Source organism: Palaemon carinicauda, chromosome 19 (genome assembly GCF_036898095.1).
Source record: "Palaemon carinicauda isolate YSFRI2023 chromosome 19, ASM3689809v2, whole genome shotgun sequence".
Taxonomy (NCBI): domain Eukaryota; kingdom Metazoa; phylum Arthropoda; class Malacostraca; order Decapoda; family Palaemonidae; genus Palaemon; species Palaemon carinicauda.
The window spans coordinates 8,249,748-8,270,356 of NC_090743.1; the positions used below are offsets into that span (position 1 = coordinate 8,249,748).

At 38.4% G+C, this 20,609-nt stretch overlaps 2 protein-coding genes across 3 annotated transcripts in view; both read right to left on the reverse strand.

Annotated features, from left to right (window-relative positions):
* The window catches only part of LOC137658422 (titin homolog), a 117,229-nt gene extending 105,886 nt beyond the window's left edge, over nt 1–11,343 (reverse strand). For both annotated transcript variants that reach the window (XM_068393125.1, XM_068393124.1), the window contains exons 1-2: nt 11,156–11,343; nt 7,202–7,253 (exon numbers count right to left, since the gene is read on the reverse strand). In XM_068393125.1, coding sequence (XP_068249226.1) covers nt 7,202–7,253; nt 11,156–11,197 — 94 coding nt within the window. In that variant the 5' untranslated portion in view covers nt 11,198–11,343. The remainder of the gene's footprint in view (nt 1–7,201; nt 7,254–11,155) is intronic.
* A 3,170-nt stretch (nt 11,344–14,513) lies between these two features.
* Nucleotides 14,514–20,609, reverse strand: part of LOC137658133 (uncharacterized) — a 13,348-nt gene continuing 7,252 nt past the window's right edge. Inside the window, exons 2-3 of the mRNA XM_068392817.1 lie at nt 20,153–20,609; nt 14,514–17,049 (exon numbers count right to left, since the gene is read on the reverse strand). The exon at nt 20,153–20,609 is cut by the window's right edge and continues 392 nt beyond it. Of these exons, the coding sequence (XP_068248918.1) occupies nt 15,905–17,049; nt 20,153–20,609 (1,602 nt within the window). The 3' untranslated portion in view covers nt 14,514–15,904. The remainder of the gene's footprint in view (nt 17,050–20,152) is intronic.

Here is a 20,609-nt window from a genome sequence, read left to right on the forward strand (position 1 = left end):
TAATGCTCGGTCCATGACCTGCAAATCCAAGTCAAGAATGTGTTCTTGGTGATCCTTCTCTTGACCTTTCCCAAGCTGACAAAAAGTGTTGACACTCGGGGGTGAGCTCCTGTATTTTGTTTGAGGTATCACCTCAAGTTCCTCTCTGACATAGTAGCCGTTGATCTGAATTATTGGTCATACTATGAAGGACTCCTAATATGAAGGGCTTGAATGTGGGATACGAACTGCCAGGAATGAAGTCGAGTATTACCTAGCCCATCGCCGTGAATGAGAGACCTTGCTGTATGAACTCAGGCTGCAGGAGAGCGTCATTGTCGGAGGGTTGACGAACAAGACTGAGGTCAAGCTAAGAGTTAGTTGTATATGTCTCTCTGGAGGAGGATCCCGCGGATGGAGGGCTGAAGTTGTTTGTATAGATTCCGAGGGAGTGGAAGCCGATGGAGACAGAGAGCAAGAGAAGATGCCAACAGCATCTGGTGTTCCCAGGCGGCCATCCATCCAAATACTGACCAGACCGAACGTTGCTTAACTTCACTGGCCAGAAGAATCCTCGCAATTAAGTTGCTATAGCCATAGCGTAAGCAAGAGCTGAATTCAATCCCCTAGGTAGAAGGTTGGCCAACCACCAGCCACGCGTTGAGATACTATCGCTAGCGTTATTGAGTCCTTTGCCTGCCCAGACAGTACTATATTGGATCCTCTCTCTGGTTACAATTCATTTTGTCTTTCCCTACAAATGCACCAAATAGTCTGGCCTATTTCATATTCTCCTCTGTCCTCATACACATGACAACACTGAGATTACCAAACAATTAATCTTTGTTCAAGGGGTTAACTACTGCACTACAATTGTTCAGTGGCTACTTCCTCTTGGTAAGGGTAGAAGAGACTCTTTAGCTATGGTAAGCAGCTCTTCTAAGAGAAGGACACTCCAAAATCAAATCATTGTTCTCTAGTCTTGGGCAGTGCCATAGTCTCTGTATCACGGTCTACCACTGTCTTAGATTAGAGTTCTCTGGCTTGAGGGTATACTCAGGCATGGTGTTCTATATTATTTCTCTTCTTGTTTTTTAAGTTTTTATAGTTTACATATGAAAGATCTAATCTAATGTTTTTACTGTTCTTGAAGTGTTTTATTTTGAATGTTTACTACTTCTTTTGTAGTTTGTTTATATCCTAGTTTTCTTTCCTCACTGGGCTATTCTTACCTGTTGGAGCCCTTGGGCTTATAGAATCTTGCTTTTCCAACTAGGGTTACAGCTTAGCTTGTGATAATAATAATAATAATAATAATAATAATAATAATAATAATAATAATAATAATAACAGGAGGAGTGAAAAAAGGGAATAACAACGTTATGTCTTTCGATGCAGATATGAAGGGCCGAGGAGATGATCCAAGGAATCACTCCAGGAACCGTAACAGAGATCCGACAAGATCTCAAACTTGCGGAGAGAAGAGAAGCAAATAACCGCAAAGGATTATGTTCACAAGATTTGTTCCAAATCACCGGAGAAAGGCAGCGGAGGAGAGTGATCTAAAGACTTCTGTTGCATCAACCGCTGTGTAGAACTATGTTCTACCTGCCTGGAGGCGGCGAATAGGAGCGAAGACATGCGCAATTAACGAAGGTCTTATCAATGAAGACGTTGGCTAATCATACTGTATACCATAAAGTGACGCAAGGTAAGAGGTAGCGAGCAGAAGCGGCGACTTATTCCCTGAGGCACACGGCACGTCAGCCCCATAGTTGTAGAAAGAGTTGTACTAGCAGTGGTCGCGGTCCGAAGAAAACTTTCGTAAGGAACGAATGTTCGTGAATGCTGACGAGGACTGGAGAGCCGATGAAGAAACTGCCAATCAAATATGCAAGCTCTTCGAAGCTCAAAGAAGAAAATGAAATCATCAAGAAGCATAAACACTGTACTTGTGTGAAACAACAAGTTCCAAGAGGCGAGTGGGTATTAACCCCTTCGTTACGATGATGTCGAGATACGTCGAAACATGCCTGGTAATACACACCATGACGTCGGGATGCGTCATCTTCAGTATTATCATTATTATTATTATCATTATAAGCTATAAAAGAGTATAGCACATGATTGTATATTACACACAGTTCACACTCGGGAAATTTCACTAAAAAATCTCCTCTTCCTAATATTAGCCCCTCCTGTCTTCAGCCGACCAACAAACATTTTGGGATTCTAGCCTTCATTTCTGAATATGTAAGAACTATTTTTTTTACTCTACAATAATCACACTACTCTCTCAAGCCAATGGCAATATTCACTACCTGAGGCATTACTCAAACACCCCCTGACACCAACTACTTGGAGACATAGGGGAAAATAACATCTCATCCTAACACCATTTAAAACACTTGCGATTCTAGTCCTTATTCTTGATTATGTAAGGTCTATTTTAGTGTAGGTAGTAGGTTAGCCGGGGCACCAGCCACTTGTTAAGATACCACCACTAGAGAGATATTGAGTCCTTTGACTGGCCAGATAGCACTACATTGGATCCTTCTCTCTGGTTACGGTTCAGTTTGCCTTTGCCTACACATACACCAAATAGTCTAGCCTATTCTTTACATATTCTCCTCTGTCCTCAGACACTTGACAACACTGAGATTACCAAACCATTCTTCTTCACCCAAGGCATTAACTACTGCACTGTAATTGTTCAGCGGCCACTTTCCTCTTGGTAAGGGTAGAAGAGATTCTTTAGCTATGGTAAGCAGCTCTTCTAGACGGACACTCCAAAATCAAACCATTGTTCTCCAAGTCTTGGGTAGTGCCATAGCCTCTGTACCATGGTCTTCCACAAACTTGGGTTGGCGTTCTCTTGCACTATTCTATCTTATTTATCTTCCTCTTGATTTGTTCAAATTTTATAGTTTATATAGGAAATATTTATTTTAATGTTACTGTTCTTTGAATATTTTATTTTTCCTTGTTTCCTTTCCTCACTGGGATATTTTCCCTGTTGGAGCCCCTGGGCTTATAACATACTGCTTTTCCAACTAGGGTTGTAGCTTAGTAAGTAATAATGATAATAATAATAATGATAATAATAATAATAATAATAATAATAAAAATAATAATAATAACAACAATAATTATAATAATTCACATCTCGGCTCACCACCAAACAAAATACATGTAATTCTAGTCCTTAATCACTATCACATAAGGTCTATTTTATTGTTTTTCTATGTTATCATAGTGTCCAAATCATAGAGAAAGCCTCTGATTATAAGTCCCAACCACAACGAGACATAAACTTACCAGCAATGCAACTTGTTCACACTAGAGATTTGTCTTTTTCTTATTATTCCTTTTTTCCTCAACAATAATTTCTACAAAATAACATCTTCAAATCTTACAGTATATAATCCATAACAGTAATGTTCATTGTTTTCACAAGTAAAAGTTAGCCTATTGTCATTATTTCCATTTTCATGTATTGCCATTCTACTATACAGTACAGTAGTCCATTTCTTTTATCGAGGCATATTTGCACCGACTCGCAGGGGTGCCCTTTTAGCTCGGAAAAGTTTTCTGATCGCTGATTGGTTAGAATTATCTTTTCCAACCAATCAGTGATCAGGAAACTTTTCCGAGCTAAAAGGGCACCCCTGCGAGTCGGTGCAAATATGCCTCGATAAAAGAAATGGACTATAGTTGCCTATTCATCATGTTCTTACATACGCAGTTTCTTTCCAATCTCATGAAATACATAAAACAGGAATGATCCAGACAAGTTTGCTTATCGTATGCCTTACAATTATAAATTATTGTTAACATTTTATGTCAGAGGAAACATATTTTTCTAAAATTTCTTTATAAAGTGAAATATTTTATTGACTAGTTTTTCTTATATTTTTTGAAGGCTATCTACCGTGGAATCATTAAATAAAAATGCAGTTATACAAATTAAAAATGCAATTACAGGTTAATAGAAATATATTCAAGAGTCACAATTCTTGTATACAGCTACTGAGCGGGGACCATTGCCTCGTACTGAAGGGGTTAAGTGCCAAGGTTGACACTTGTGCTTTACCCCGCCCTGTTAAACTCCCTCAACTGCATGTGAAAAGCACTAATAAAGTAGCACAACTCGAAGAGATGGGAGGATGACGATCTGAGTCGTCTCGTTGAGGATATTCTCCGATGACCAGAAGAGGAGAAGAGTCTCGCCAGGAAGAGCAGTGTACTTGTTTGAAGTGAGGATCGCAGCCGGTAGTGTTCTGCGATCGTATCCCCGCGAAGTCGGAAAAACACACAATGGACGAGCATCAGAGATTCTTCCGAGGCCATCAGTGAATCTACCAGCAAGACGGAAGAGTAGTTTGTTAGGGAGAGCAACTTTACCACGGAAGGAAAGGTGCGAGATGGGTAGTGTGACACTGAATAGTGGTCAATACAAGAGGATCTAATGAGCTGCTTGCAGTGGCAGAAAAATATTGGAACCAAGCCGCAAATGAAAACGAGCTGGTCTAGGTTACCTCGTTGTAGGTCCTGATGTATGGGCGATCGTGGGTAGAAGAAACATCAGTTACTGGCAAAAGGCAAGCTAGCGAACAGCAAATTGGCGAATGGTGAACTGGTGAGTGACGATCACAATCTGGCGAATGGCGAGCTGGCGAGTGACGATCACAAGCTGGCGAAAGTAGAGCTGTCACGAGCTGGCGAACAGCAAACCGTCGAATGCGAGCTGGCGAGTGACAATCACAAGATGGCGAATGGCGAGCGACGATCACAAGCTGGCGAACAACAAGCTGATGAATGGCGAGCGACGATCACAAGCTGGCGAACAGCAAGCTGACAAATGGCGAGCGACGGTCCCGAACTGGCGAACGGCAAGCTGACAACCAGCGATCACAAGGTGACGAGAGACAATAACGATCTAGCGAGTGTGATGATCAAGAGTTGGTGAGTGACGATCACAAGCTTACTCCAATCGTTGGTGATCGTGAACTGACGGATGATTGTGGCCGATCATGAGCTGACAGTGTAGCTGCAGTAGAGCTGGATGAGGAGAGTCTGTTAGCAAGATGAGTCACCTGGCTGTGACAAGTCTGCTGGGCGAGACGAGTCTGCTGGACGAAGAGAAAGGAGTATCAAGAAGTAAAGACGAGGTGTATCAGATGACTCCTGGAATCTTCTGGAAGTAGCTAAGTTTCATATATACAGTATAAGGCGACTCCAGGGTTGCATAGATAGATAGAGATTTCCAGCCTTAAGACAGCCATCTTCCCCTCACTCTCACTCTCGCACGCAACTCAGCGTATTGCTTTAAAAGTGTTCAGTGAAATAATGAAGTTTTGTAATCATAGTGAGTACTTATAAAAATTCTCTTAGAGTTTTTGTAAATGGCCCTGTAGGAAGGTGATAGGTTCTTGTATTGTGATCTGGTTATCTATTTTCATTGTGTCAAACTAAAATATTGTATTAAGATTTAATTTAAAGTGAAACAAGTGATTGTATAATTTTCATAAGTGTTATTTCTTTTTTCTTAGTTTACGGTTTATTCAGATATAATAGTTCAAGTCAAGTTATTATATGATTTTCAAATCGTAACATATTTCTCTCACTCTACAGTAAGTTTTGTTCAGATTTAATATTTTGAGTGATTTATTTGTTTTATGTAAATTTTTTCAAAGTGTTGTAATTCATATGGAAAATATTTATTTTTGTAGAGTGTATTATTTCAATCATCAGTGTTTAATACATATTCACTCATATCCTGTTAATGAACCGAAGTTATTTGAATATTCGTAATAATTACCCAGTTTTGTTTTGAGTGTACTTAAAGAGACCTTTGGATATTCAGTGTTTTATATGTTGCTGTCTGGGAGTTGTATAATTATCCCAGAGTTCGGTTATTAATTATTTTTTCAAGTGTAACAGATTTAATGTAAAAGCAAACAGGTGTGTTTGGAATTCGAGAGGTTGTACAGCATATTATAGTCTGTGGTAAGTGTTGGTGAACATGGGTATCAGGCGGCGCATGAGCAGGTCACTTACATACCGGCTACCAGGACCTTGTCGCCAATCGCTGGGAATTTCCCAGGGTGTGGAGTGGCCATGCAGGAAAACAATGTGTGACAGGTGATCTCGTTCCCTATTGCTCGAGCAAGTGGGAGGCGTATCCAGTGACCATAGAGTCATGAGAACTATCCCACAATGACCGACCATACAGTGACAATTCTTGCTGTTATCAATCATAAAGTGACCAATCCTGTGAAGATAGATTATGAGGAGACAGAGGCTCGTATTCCTAAACACATTTACGTGAAGTAATGTCACATCACTCATAGACGGGAGGTGACATATCGTGATTTCAAGGGAGGGCAGCGCCCTTTATCCTGTCCAACAGTGAGAGTGTTGGTCTAACACGAGACTGAGCAATGATAGCAGGAGCACAAACTCATGTACCCCCATATCGAGACACATTAACTCTCCGGGTTGTTTCTCAGGAACACATCATCTCTCTTATGCATAAGCAGGGAGGATCAGTTAGATTTTCATAAAACCCTAATCAACGGGTCTTAAGGAATTTCTTTGATGATTTCTTACTCTTCTTCTATGAATAGCAGTATCTGAAGAATTTAATTAAGACCTCAAAGAGGATGAGAATCACACACTTCTTGCCAGCTTTCTTCGGCCTTCCGCTTTAGGAAACAAACGATGACGTTTCCACAGAGGAAGAAGTCTCCTCCAAAACAAGTGCCATAGCCTTCAGAACATCTACAGATGTAGCAGGAGTTGAGAAGGCACCCCAAAAGCAGCCTCACTAGTCTTGTCAGCAGAACAACCTTCCCACACCGACGGAGTACCACCGATGCCCAAGGATGGCTTACTTCTTTCGGTTCAGATTGTCATTGCACAGTCACATGTAATGAGAAGATGACTGGGAACTGATTTGCCCCCTCCAAAAAAGGGACAAGGATGATTAAGAATAATGGCGTGTTTACACAAAAGCTCCCACATTACTTGCAGTTTTGTCCTATAACTAGTGCATATTCTTGTACTTTTCATCTAATTTATCCCTAGATACAACTGCAAGTCTGCACACTTATCCCATTAATTTACTATATCCTCCTACTATTAAAAATATAATGGTTTGTAATTGTCTTGGAACAAACAGTAACTTCATATATTACAATATAAAAACTCTGAAACTTACCTTCTTTAAGCCATACACCTTCATAAGCGACATCTTTGATACTGCTGTATGTCTGAAAAACAAAGGTAAGTTTAGAAAAAAAAAAATTCAAATTTAAAGTAATAAGAGAAATTTGTAATACAGTAATTTGTATTTTTCCTAGCAAACAAACACAACACTATTTATATTGGGTATATTGCTTTTGGCAAAGCTGAACTACCAGTGATAATTTTAGTGAGGGTTGACTACCGCACCCGCTAGTTAGCGTGTGGGGGTGGGGTAGCTTACTGTAAATTACGTTGTACTAGGACATCAGAAATGGATCGCATCGGAATTGATGTGATCCATTTCAAATATCATAGTGTACACTACCGAAATATTTGTTTGTAAATTAGTACCGTAATGTACTGCTGGGTAAAGTATGCAGTACTGTATAACAGTAAAAAAATTTTATTTAGAAAATGAAATGGTTTACTTTATTGTACATACGAAAAGAATATTTATCACGATAAAACATTGTGTAGCTGTACATCTACATACATCCGCTCGCGCTCTCTCTCTCTCTCTCTCTCTCTCTCTGTAATAAATGAAATCTTTGTTTCTTTGCAAAGTCTCAAATGATGCTTTATCATCAAAGGCCGCAGAGCTAAAAATCATAAAATATCGAGCATCAGCAACATAAATGAAAATCCAGTTAACATTATGCGATCCAAATCACAGTACAAGTAAATAAAATATGAGAGAAGTTTTTCAAATAAAACTATTGAAATTAGTATGCTAATTAGAAAATGATAAATCAAGTAATAATAGTTTCTTTTAACACATATGAAATACCCTTCAGTAGCATGCCTTAACAATAAGAGAGTTATTTGATCCGAAAATTGAGGTTGATGACGGACTACGCAAGGTTGATCGGCCGATTTTAATGTAAACAATACATGATATTATAATTTGCTGTTTTTAATTATAAATATGATACTAAAATGTGAATATTACATGCATTATTATTGGATACAATTAAGTGAAACACCAGTTTAATAAAATTTGGTTTATTTCAAATATAGTTGTAAATTTTTACCACAGTACGGTACATAGATATACACTGTATGGAGAGCTAGGACCAGCTGGATATAGAGATACGTAGTGACACGCAGCGCTAGTGTAAAGGAGCACAGGCGACTTGAAATCCTCACCCAGCTTGAATTTTATCGTGATTTTTATGAGAATTTTTATTTAATGGGTATTGCATTGTTCTTGGCTGCGAAAAACTAAATCCGCGATTAACAAAGGCCAACTGTATATAAGAAAACCGTAAGTTAAAAAGACAAAAATTAATGGCAATACAAAATGGGCAAGGAGGAAGAGCGGTAACAACCGGTCTCCACCCGACCCAAAAGCAAATGTGAGCTCAATTACAGGAGTGTGAGTGGGAGGGGTAGCGAGCTACCCACCTACGCCCCACTAACTAGCGGGCTGGGTAGTTAACCCTCGCTAAATTTTAATGGCTCGTCCTTTCCGCTTCACCGAAAGTAATAGCCCCCCTAATAAATAGCGTGTTTGTATTCCAGTTACGGAACAAAGAAGTGTTTGAATCCACAGGATAAATGATATATAAGCCCTAACATGGAGGTGCTCACGTCATGAGATTCTTCTGCTAGATGGGGAGAACTCATGAACAGTAGAGCATAAACAGGTGTGACATCAACATTCATTGAGTGCGCACGCAAGTGTGGTGGTAGTATTTGCAATCAGAAGATCACGCATCTACAGGTGAGTGTTTGCGCTATACATGTGAACATTTAGATGTGAGCATGAGTCATCAGCAGCACGCTCGAGAGCAAGTACAGAAATTGCTTATAATCAGCATGGCAATTCAAGAATGACTAAGTTTCGAAAGGCATATTTAATCGCAAAGTCTAAAGAATGTGAGTAATCTGTTGGGTGAAAGTGAGCATGCGCACAGGTAAGCGCACTCTCGTAGGAGTACTGTACACACAAACAGGTGATTGCTAATAAGAATAAGCGCTCGCCCCTTGGTGTCTCTCGAAGTTCTAGTCGTAATTTTCTCTGCGGAGAGAAAATTAGTTGTCTAAGAATGTAAATCTACGTTTCTTGTCTGCCGGAAAGAGCGCATCCCTTGGAGAGCGAATAACATTCTTGTCGTACTTCCAACAAGTTGGAAAATTAAAATGGTACAACTGTATGAGCACGCTCATAGTTGGGAGCTAAAGACTTGTGTGGCGAGAGCGCATTTAGCTTGCAAATGTATACACATTATCTCGTAGTCTCAAGTAAAGGTGTCAATGTCTTTCCTTTAGGAAGAGAATGGCAAGGAGTCATATACGGAACTCCCGTAGATCAGTCTTGTACGACTATTCCGTCATTATAGGGGGAAAAGGAGGGAGCCTTTGTATAACGACGGACAGAAACACGTAAAGAAGGGGGAGCTTTGTACAACGACTGACAGGAACACATACATAGAACCATTAACGGTATTATTACAGTTTCAACCATTATGGGAAATCTATTATATTAATATTTTTCCCGAGTAAAGCAAGTCTTTTGTAGTATATCTGTATAATATTATCTGTCGCAAATGCCTAGTTCTTTATATATCAACGATCAAACTCACGCTACTCATGTCTTCCTCCCAGATTTTTTCTAAGTCTGTTGTTATTGTTGACTGTGTCTTTTTTTTGCTCAAATGAGCCCTGTAACCACTATAATCTGCAGACAAACTAGTCCACTATGAAGTCTTACACGTTTGGCCAATCACAGCGCCTAGCCACTATGACGTCTTACAGGTTTGGCCAATCACAGCGTGACAATACATTATCTTACCCAGGAATTTCATTTCGTTCTTAGACATGGAGGCCATAGCAAGCACGTCATCTCATGTTGCACAAGAAGTTGAAATTCCATCTTCTTGTCCTGACTGTTTCCTAACTTACAATGAATTTGTTGTAACTTATTCGGGGAATATTGAAAAACTAGTGGACTTGTGCCAGAGACACAATTTAATTTTACAAAATAAAAATTGTCCTGCATGTCAAGGAACCTTCGCAATGGCTTCACGTTTTCCTCAAAGCAGCAGCACATCTTTATGAACCAACAGTTTAAGGTAAGCTTCATTAATTTATAGAGTACAGTATATTATAATGGTGATAGTATAACGATGTATACAGCAGTACCATCACTTTGGATTTGGTTTGATGGATGTGTTAGATAGTGGCCGTAAAGGGGGGGTCACAGGGGCTAGGCCTAGGTAGGGGTACAGGGCCCTAGGTTAGGTGGTTATATTAGGTTCGGTAGTGCCTCGAAAATCACTGTGGCCTTATGGGGGGGGTCGCAGGGGGGACGGAGCCCCCCCCCCCCCGGTAGGCCTAAGTAGGGGTACAGGGCCCCTAGGCTAAGTTAGGTGGGTTTATTAGGTTCGGTAGTGCCCTGAAAATCACTGTGGCCTTTAGGGGGGGTTGCAGGGGGGGGGGGGGGGCTTCGGTAGGGCTAGGTAGGGGTGTAGGGGGAGGGGTGGTGGATGAATAACTATTCATTTATTGCAAATATCATTTGACGCCCTCCCCCCCCACCCAAAACCCCGGTTCCCACCTGGCGTCCCCCATAATTGTTGGGATGAAGTAGGGTCTTTCTGCATTACAACATATGAAACAAAAACAATAAAAACACGGTTACAAACACTGATTACTCTGGGAAAACTTGTTGTTTTTAACTCCAATTACATAGTAAATCTCTAAATCCGATGGTTTTCGGTCAAAAGAAACGTTAAATCCGTTGGAACTACACTATTTCTGATGCAACAAATATATTTTTATTCCAGTTTCCCCATAATGGTTGAAACTGTAATTTTACCTCCATATCTAACCTAATTTATAAGCAGTGTTATTAGTCATTTATCTATGTATTATTATGCGTAAACAATACAACTGACTTGACAATCAATTTACGGTGAAATCTTACCCGTAAGTTTCGTTGGGATTCATTTTTTCCTGACTTTGGCATCACTTAAGCTACATACAGAGTCTTTTCATAATCAATAAGGTTGACATAGTCTTAAAAAGTAACACAAGTGTCAACAGGGGACATCAACTGAGAATGACTTGAGAAGTTGAGCACCATGTGTCGTGGTGACAGCCAGGTTCCTCGTTGCTCTCTCAACAATATTGTGATTGTGGGCACACTACTAGAAGAAGCGTAGTAGGTGCAATCTGCAGAAAATATATTATCATTAGTTATCTCCAACATACTTTTGCATGCTTTTACTTCTAATTTCAAGAGCATTTCTAATATACCGGGCTACATTTCTAGTTGGCGTTCTAAATTCCCCATTTTTGTCATTGCTTCTAATTTTTCTCAACTCGTTACAGCTAAACATATGCCCGGTGGTATCCTCTGCCTCCCTACACAACACAAAAAATCTATCTTCATCATTCCTGTTTCTATAATTTTCTTTCAATTCTATCATATTTAACCTTGTTTTCATAACTATTAATGTCTCATTAGTGTTAAGTTTTTCTATGTAGTCTCTTCTGCTATTACTATTCACAAACCTCAATTTGGTCATCTCTGCTTTCTTTTCTTCTATTTTTCTTTTAATTTCATCTCCCAGTTTACTTTTTATTCCTTTGTTTTTGAGTTCTGACTTTTTATACTTTCTTACTTCTTCAGTTTCAGTACCATATCTATTGCATATTTCTATGATACTTTTTCCCCCAACATTCGCCACGTTTCTCTTAATTGGTCTTCCACTACCTCCTTAACTAGTTTTTTGTCATCTGATGTTATGATCTTATGAAAAAAGCATCACCTTTTCATACTCTTCTATTTTCAACTGGCCATATTCCTGTTTCTGCTATTAGACCCAATTGAGGTGTGGTAGCAACCTGCTCATACATTCCTTTCATAGTTTTGTACCATATACTCTCTAGTTCTTTCGTTTCTTTTTCTTTTATTACACCACATGTCTCAATATTTGCAAAACTATAAGTAGGCCTACTACCACTAGCAATGCCAACTCCCCTACTCTGTTACCGTCTCCATACTTCCTAACTTCTTGTACCATGTATTTTATTTTTGCTTCACTTTTGCTTATTCTGAGATTGATTTCCTTGTTTTCTGATCACCATTCTTTTAGGTATCTATATTCCTTAACTGCTTCTATCCTTCCATTTCTAACCACTCCATTCACCTTTTTAAACTCTTTTATGTGTGTGTGTGTGTGTGTGTGTGTGTGTGTGTGTGTCTAATTACTAACACTGCAGACTTCTGTGAATTTGTGCTAAACGTAAATTTCTTTAGTTCTCCCAAACTGCGACAGTTGCTTATAGCTCTTTCTACTTTGTACCGATTGTTACTAGGAAACATTATATCATCTTCGTAAATTAAGGGTTCTATTCTAATGTTTTTAATCAGGATTATCGTCTTCTCATTTATTGAATTAAATTTGTCCGTGACTATTAAACAAACTTTGGTCCAAATAATGTTCCCTGTTTTACGTTTCCTTCTATCCTAATTTCCTCAGTATATCCATCGAGACTTGATAAATAAATCAACTTTTTCATTTGATTTACATATCATCTTTCTCTACCATCATACTTAATTATTTCATACACTCTTTCAAACAGTTTATCAAAACACTTTACTACATCCCCAAACCATATATACGTTGAGGTTTCTAAGTAATAATAATAATAATAGTTATTATTATTATTATTATTATTATTATTATTATTATTATTATTATTATTATTATTATTATTATTAATTCCTAAGCTACAACCCTAGTTGGAAAAGCAGGATGCTATAAGCCCAAGGGCCCCAACAAGGAAAATAGCCCAGTGAGGAAAGGAAATAAAGGAAAATAAAATATTTTAAGTATAGTAACAACATTAAAATAAATATTTCCTATAAAAACTTTGACAAAACATGAGGAAGAGAAACTAAATAGAAGTGTGCCCGAGTGTACCCTCAAGCAAGAGAACTCTAACCAAAGACAGTGTGACAAGGTGATCTGCTGGTGATCTATCCTCTATCACACTACACTGGAATGTCATAATTTTTTAATTAATCTTATCCTATATTTCATTAGCCTTAATATTTCAAACTGGAAGTGTGGGATTTACCCCAATTGATTTAAATCTTGAAATGTTGGTGAATGCAGCTATTTTAAAAAACAAAAATTTATATTTTCGACAGAAAACTGCCTGACATTTTATCCGATTCTGAGACTTTATATGTTATTTAAGATTCTAACCTTTTTAAGAAGCCCTTGTTTAATTAATCAAAGTTGAATTTTCATCTATAGCAGTTTTTTTATTATTTCCTTGTTTATCACTTAGACTTAATCATTCCTTCTCAAATGTATGGGTCATGAACTATGCGCGAACTGTTCGTGAACTCGATGCGGGAAGTGCGCAAACTATGCGGGAATTCGTCGTGAACTCGTCGTGCCAGTCCGTGTCAATGTGGACAGGTCAAAGTTGAGTTCGACTTATTGAGCTGGATAATCTCTCCAATTTTGATAAGTAATGAATAATGAATAGCCTTCAAGGTCCCAGGTGTTTATAGACAAAACTCATCAATCTGATCCAATCTTAGCCAAACTACTTTGGCAGTTAAAACATAACCATTAAAAAGTCAATTTCTTTTAGCGATACAGATTTGCACCGACTTGCAGCGGTGCCCTTTTAACTCGGAAAAGTTTCCTGATCGCTGATTGGTTGGACGAGATAATTCTAACCAATCAGCGATCAGGAAACTTCCCGAACTAAAAGGGCACCGCTGCGAGTCGGTGCAAATCTGCCTCGATAAAAGAAATGGACTATAATATCAGCAATAGCCTTAGACGGCCTTTGCCTGCGTGATTAAAAATCTCTTGGAAACCCTTATCCTTACAAAAGCAAAACTTACAAAAATTTGGGCCTTTCTGAGTGAGGATACCTTAACATGGTGAAAGGGTTTATGTATCGCCATGATTAGCAAGGCTGCACTAGTCAGGGCCACTCATACTAGGTTGGTTTGCTGTGAGCCATCAGACTAAAGACGACCACCATCACCGATCCACAGTGGCCAGCAAGTTGATGAAATCTGGCCAAATCCAAGACACGAATAAGAGCATGTCTGAGGCCTTTGTCCTGCTGTGGAATAGAAACGGCTGCATTTGTTGGTGTTTTAGGTGAGTAAAGGTCTTGGATTTGTTTTTTTAAACTCACGTAACAGAACAGTGGGACATTACTTCTGCAAACATCACAATAGCGATGCCACATTTAATTTTTACTAGGTATGGGATTGGAAAATTGGTTTGAAATAAAATACCGTAAAAGGATAAGTTTTTAATTTTGCTAAAATGTCATACAAAACCCCATTACATGAGAGATGTACAGCCATTGTCTCGAAATAATGTGATTTTAATCATGCCATCCTTAAGAAAAATACAGTAACTTGCATATGCTGTAAGTTGCATCTTCCTAACATTATCCATTATCACACGACCAGTGTGGCGCCTTTTAATCAACTTAGACTTCTAATGTGGCACACTTCAAATTGATCAAATTTATTCTCAAAATCAAATCACTATAGAACAGTGGTTCCCAACCTGGGGAAATTTCCCCCTGGGGGGAAATATGAAGCTTCCAGGGGGGAAATGATTACGCTATCTACTAACTAAAACAAGCGGAAAACATCCTCATGGTACGTGCGGTAATTTGTTATTGGCCATTCAATTGTGATATGATCATATCAGTTCTCACTGACATGATATTTAAGGGGAGAATTAGAGTATCATGCCCATTTCTGAGGCAGGCGAGTGGGCATGAGGGCTGGGTGGGGCATGAAGGGGGATATCTGGATGGTTGAACTGGGTGCAGGGGGGGAATGACAGAAAAAAGGTTGGGAACCACTGCCTGTTTCCCATCGTTCTCACTTGTATATCACATCAAACCTTTCACTGAGAAAGGGTTATGACTGTACAGTTTAAAAGCAGTCTACCAAGCACTAGTTATTTCATATATGTGGATATGATGAATGAGATGTGAATGCTAAACAATGATAATAAATAAAGGATGAGGGATGATCGGATGTGTTTTGCGTTCGATTTTGATTTAGTGAAACTACGAGAGGATAATTGTGTTCAATAAAGAGAGAGAGAGAGAGAGAGAGAGAGAGAGAGAGAGAGAGAGAGAGAGAGAGAGAGAGAGTCTCAACAGTATAAGAATGATGCAATGAAAAAACTCTGTTATTGGGTATAGGCCAACAGTTACAAATCAATTAGATCAAGGATACCTAAACATTAATATTTTACCTGAGTATTCTTTTAAAATTTCCTATGATCTTAATTATAGTCTACATTCTCCACCGCAGACTCGCTAATTATATTATAAAATCTGCAAGTAAAGAAAATATCAGAATGGGTTGCTTACAGCGAGGAAAATTACCAAAACTAGGATTCTTCTTCTTCTTTGTCTACATCTTTTCCCACTTCTATATGGGGTCGATGTTTCTGGCCAGCTTTCTCCATCTACCTCTGCCCCACACTTCATCACCGGTTATTCCCTTTGATCGAAGGTCCTCCTTGATACAGTCCATCCACCTTCGCTTTGGTCTCCCTCTCCTTCTCGTTCACTGTTCCCTGTACGCACCCTGTATTGGTTTATATATATAACCCTGTATACCTTAAATGCAATGTTCATTAGATAACGTGACTATAACACTTCACTTTCCTTGCGGATAGATATTTGTGTCTTGAGGCGTGTAAGACTCGTGAGGGCCAACAGCCCCATGGCTGTAGTAATTACTAGACGGAGAATATTTTCTATCTGGACGGTACTGAGGTGCTGGAACAGTACCACGCCTGTTACTATATCTCCGATATTGATATTGTGGTCTAATACCGCTCTTGTGCCTATTATTGTAACTTCCATGGTGATAGGCATATGGTCTGGGAACGTTTTTATATCTACTTTGATCATAGTAGTTACTGTAGCCATTGTTGTAGTAATTATGATGATTGTAAGGGTCTCTTCTTCTGGTATTGTCAACTCCTTGTCCTACGTTTAGAAAATTTGGAGGTGGTTCAGCCTGCTGCCCAAAATTAGCTTGCTGACCCTGCTGTCCAAAATTAGCTTGTTGGCCTTGCTGCCCAAAATTAGCTTGCTGACCTTGCTGTCCAAAATTAGCTTGTTGGCCCTGCTGCCCAAAATTAACTTGTTGGCCCTGCTGCCCAAAATTAGCTTGTTGGCCCTGCTGCCCAAAATTAGCTTGCTGGCCCTGCTGCCCAAAATTAGCTTGTTGGCCCTGCTGCCCAAAATTAGCTTGCTGATCTTGCTGGGCAAAATTACCTTGCTGGCCCTGCTGCCCAAAATTATCTTGCTGGCCCTGCTGCCCAAAATTATCTTGCTGGCCCTGCTGCCCAAAATTAGCTGGTTGATCTTGCTGTCCAAAGTTGTCTTGTTGACCTTGTTGCCCTGGCTGTCCTGTGTTACCTTGTTGTAGGTTATCAGCAGGTTCCATAGGGGGCGGTTGCAGGTCGTCTGAAAGTTCCATGCCGGGTGGCTGCATAGTGTCTGCTGGTTCTTCAGGTGGCTGTAAGTCATCTGCAAGTTCCATGTCGTCTGCTTGTTGGTCTCCAACTCCTGGATCACCTTCATCATCCTCCATATTCCCATCTCCACCATCTCCAGCATCTTGTTCCCCTTCGCCTGCTCCCTCTTCTCCATCTTCTCCTCCTCCGCCTTCTCCCTCTTCTCCGCCTTCCCCTTCTCCTTCGTCTTCCATATCATCTGGTAGATTTACATCATCTTCATTGTCGATGTCAGCAAAGAAACTGGCATAGGACGATACAGGTACGAAGACTCCCCCTGAAGCAGAAAAGATGGGTGATGAGAGTCCAGCTAGCATTATTTGGTTGCATGAAATAGCTCAATGAAATTTAAATATTCAAATGGAATATTAAAAGAGAATTCCATGTCTTTTTTCTTTCCTTTACCGGAAAAGTCAACAATCAAATAATTATATATTCATGTTCCCTAAGAACTATAACCCTTTTATAACTGCTAAGACACTCTAATTGTTACTATTATTATTATTATTATTATTATTATTATAATTATTATTATTATTATTATTATTATTATTATTATTATTATTATTATTATTATTACTTGGTAAACTGCAACCCTAGTTGGAAAAGCAGAATGCTATAATATAAGCCCAAGGGCTCCAACGGGTAAAATAGCCCAGTGAGGAGAGGAAACAAGGAAATAAATAAACTACGAGAGGATTAATGAACAATTAAAATAAAATATCTTAACAATGGTAGCAATATTAAAATAAATCTTTCATATGCAAAATACAAAAACTTAAAAAAAAACAAGAGGATGAGAAATAAGATAGACTAGTGTGCCCGAGAACTCTAACCTAAGACAGTGGAAGACCATGGTACAGAGGCTATGGCACTACCAAAGACTAGAGAACAATGGTTTGATTTTGGAATGCCGTTCTCCTGGTAGAGCTGTTTACCATATCTAAAGAGTCTCTTCTACCTTACCACGAGGAAAGTAGCCACTAAACCATTACAATGCAGTAGTTAACACCTTCAGAGAAGAAGAATGGTTTGGTAACCTAAGTGTTGTCAGGTGTATGAGGACCAGAGGATATGTAAAGAATAGACCAGACTATTTAGTGTATATGTAGGCAAAGGGAAAATTAACCGTAACCAGAGAGAAGGATCCAATGTAGTACTATCTGGCCAGTCCAAGGACATAATAACTATCTAGCGGTAGTATCTTAACGGGTGGTTGGTGCCCTGGCTAACCTACTACATATAAACGCAAACCTGGAAAAAACAAAACACAGAAATCGTTTGGATACAAGAAATAAAAGCTAACTATAGTCCATTTCTTTTAGCGATGCATATTTGCACCGACTCCCAGCGGTGCCCTTTTAGCTCGGAAAAGTTTCCGGATCGCTGATTGGTTGGACAAGATAATTCTAACCAATCAGCGATCAGGAAACTTTTCCGAGCTAAAAGGGCACCGCCGCGAGTCGGTGCAAATATGCATCGCTAAAAGAAATGGACTATAGACAGACTTAAAGTGATGGGCTGTGAAAACATCAGGGAAGAACAAATGTTTATTTTTTTGCTAAAGCCTAAATTGGTAACAGTAAATTATTGAATACTGTCATAAGAAAATTAGGCTATTTTGATATTAAATATTCATGACATGAGTCTTCTTATAGTTTATATATGACATATCTGTTTTGACGTTGTTACTGTTTTTAGAGTGATTTATTGATAATTTGTTCTCATCATTTATTTATTTCCTTATTTCCTTTCCTCACTGGGCTACTTTTCCCTTTTGGAGCCCTTGGGCTTATAGCATCTTGCTTTTCCAACTAGGGCTGTAGCTTGGCTAATAATAATAATAATAATAATAATAATAATAATAATAATAATAATAGTTGTTGTTGGTAATGATAATATTACCTGCATACTATAAAATTATTGAGAAAAACTTGCAGGTGTAATGGATAAGTTTAGCCAACCACCAATGCGTTCATTGCCCTGACGTTAAAAAGTTGCAATTTCGGCGTACAAACACAGGTTTGAAACTACCTGGCATGAAGTGTGGGACAGAGGTAGATGGAGAAAGCTGGTTAGAAACATTGACCCAACATAAAAGTGGGAAAAGATGCAGACAGAGAAGAAGAAGAAGAGTATTCTTTAAGAATTTATCCATTTGAGATAAAGGTTTTTAGCACAAGTCCTTGTGTAGAAACTTTCACTCACGTGGTACTGTACTTACCTTATCTGAAGAACTAATGGATATGCCGACCATTTAATTATTGTTTTACAAGCATTTCAATATCCCAGGATAGGTTAGATTATTATTATTATTATTATTATTATTATCATTATTACTAGCCAAGCTACAACCCTAGTTGGAAAAGCAAGATGCTATAAGCACCATTTAATTATTGTTTTACAATCATTTCAATATCCCAGGATAGGTTAGATTATTATTATTATTATTATTATTATTATTATTATTATTATTATTATTATTATTATTATTATTTTTACTAGTCAAGCTACAACCCTAGTTGGAAAAGCAAGATGCTATAAGCACCATTTAATTATTGTGTTTTACAAGCATTTCAATATCCCAGGATAGATTATTATTATTATTATTAATATTATTATTATTATTATAATCATTATTATTATTATCATTATTATCATTATTATTATTACTAGCCAAGCTACAACCCTAGTTGGAAAAGCAAGATGCTACAAGCACCATTTAATTATTGTGTTTTACAAGCATTTCAATATCCCAGGATAGGTTAGATTGTTATTATTATTATTATTACTATCATTATTATTATTATTATTATTATTATTATTATTATTATTACTAGCCAAGCTACAACCCTAGTTGGAAAAGCAAGATGCTATAAGCCCAAGGGCTCTAATAGGGAAAAATAGCCCAGTGAGGAAAGGAAATAAGGAAATAAATGAATGATGAGAACAAATTAACAGTAAATCATTCTAAAACAGTCACAACGTCAAAACAGATATGTCATATATAAACTATAAAAAGACTCATGTCAGCCTGGTCAAAATAAAAACATTTGGTGCAACTTTGTACTTTTGAAGTTCTAGTGATTCAGGGAATAATAAAGTTAGCTACTATACTATGATTGGTTTTGTAGCAGTCATTATACCATTTTTCACAAAAATAGACGATTTCATCCAAAATGACAGAGAGCAAATCCATTAGGAACACACAATCACAAAAAAATACATCTCGAAAATACGCCCGCCATATAACATTATGTCGTATTCAACGAGGCTTTAAAATTTATTCAGTAATTTACACACATAAAAAATTACTTACTAAAACTCATAGCATGACCTGGAGATAATAGGTTAATGTAAAAAAGATATTTTTTACTTACAGAAGAAAAGATGGAAGCCGACGAATAAAAGAGCGTTGACGCCAATTGCGAAGGGATCGAATCTAGCAATCCTCAGTACACTGGCTGGAAGAGGAAAAGCTACCACTCCTCCAGCCTGTAAGGCAGCGTCTGCCACGCTTTGGTCTATCTCACTCTTGTCGTTTACTTCCTCTGTAAAGGCAGAGTAATTTTTAATTTCTTCTTCAAGTTTATCCATCCAGTCATAGATGTTTTCATAACCTGAGTAGTATTTAAGAACTTGTAATATTCCATTTGCGAACTGCCCGATGGGATCGAATTTGATCGATGTGTATTTGTTTTCAATTGTGGGCGTTGCTTCCGTTTCTTCGTCTTCTGCATCAGACTCCTCGTTGGCATTCGTAACGAAGAAACCTCTTACAAGTTGGAATAGGAGCTGGTCCCAAATAGTATAAGGCGCATCTTCATTGGGATTTTC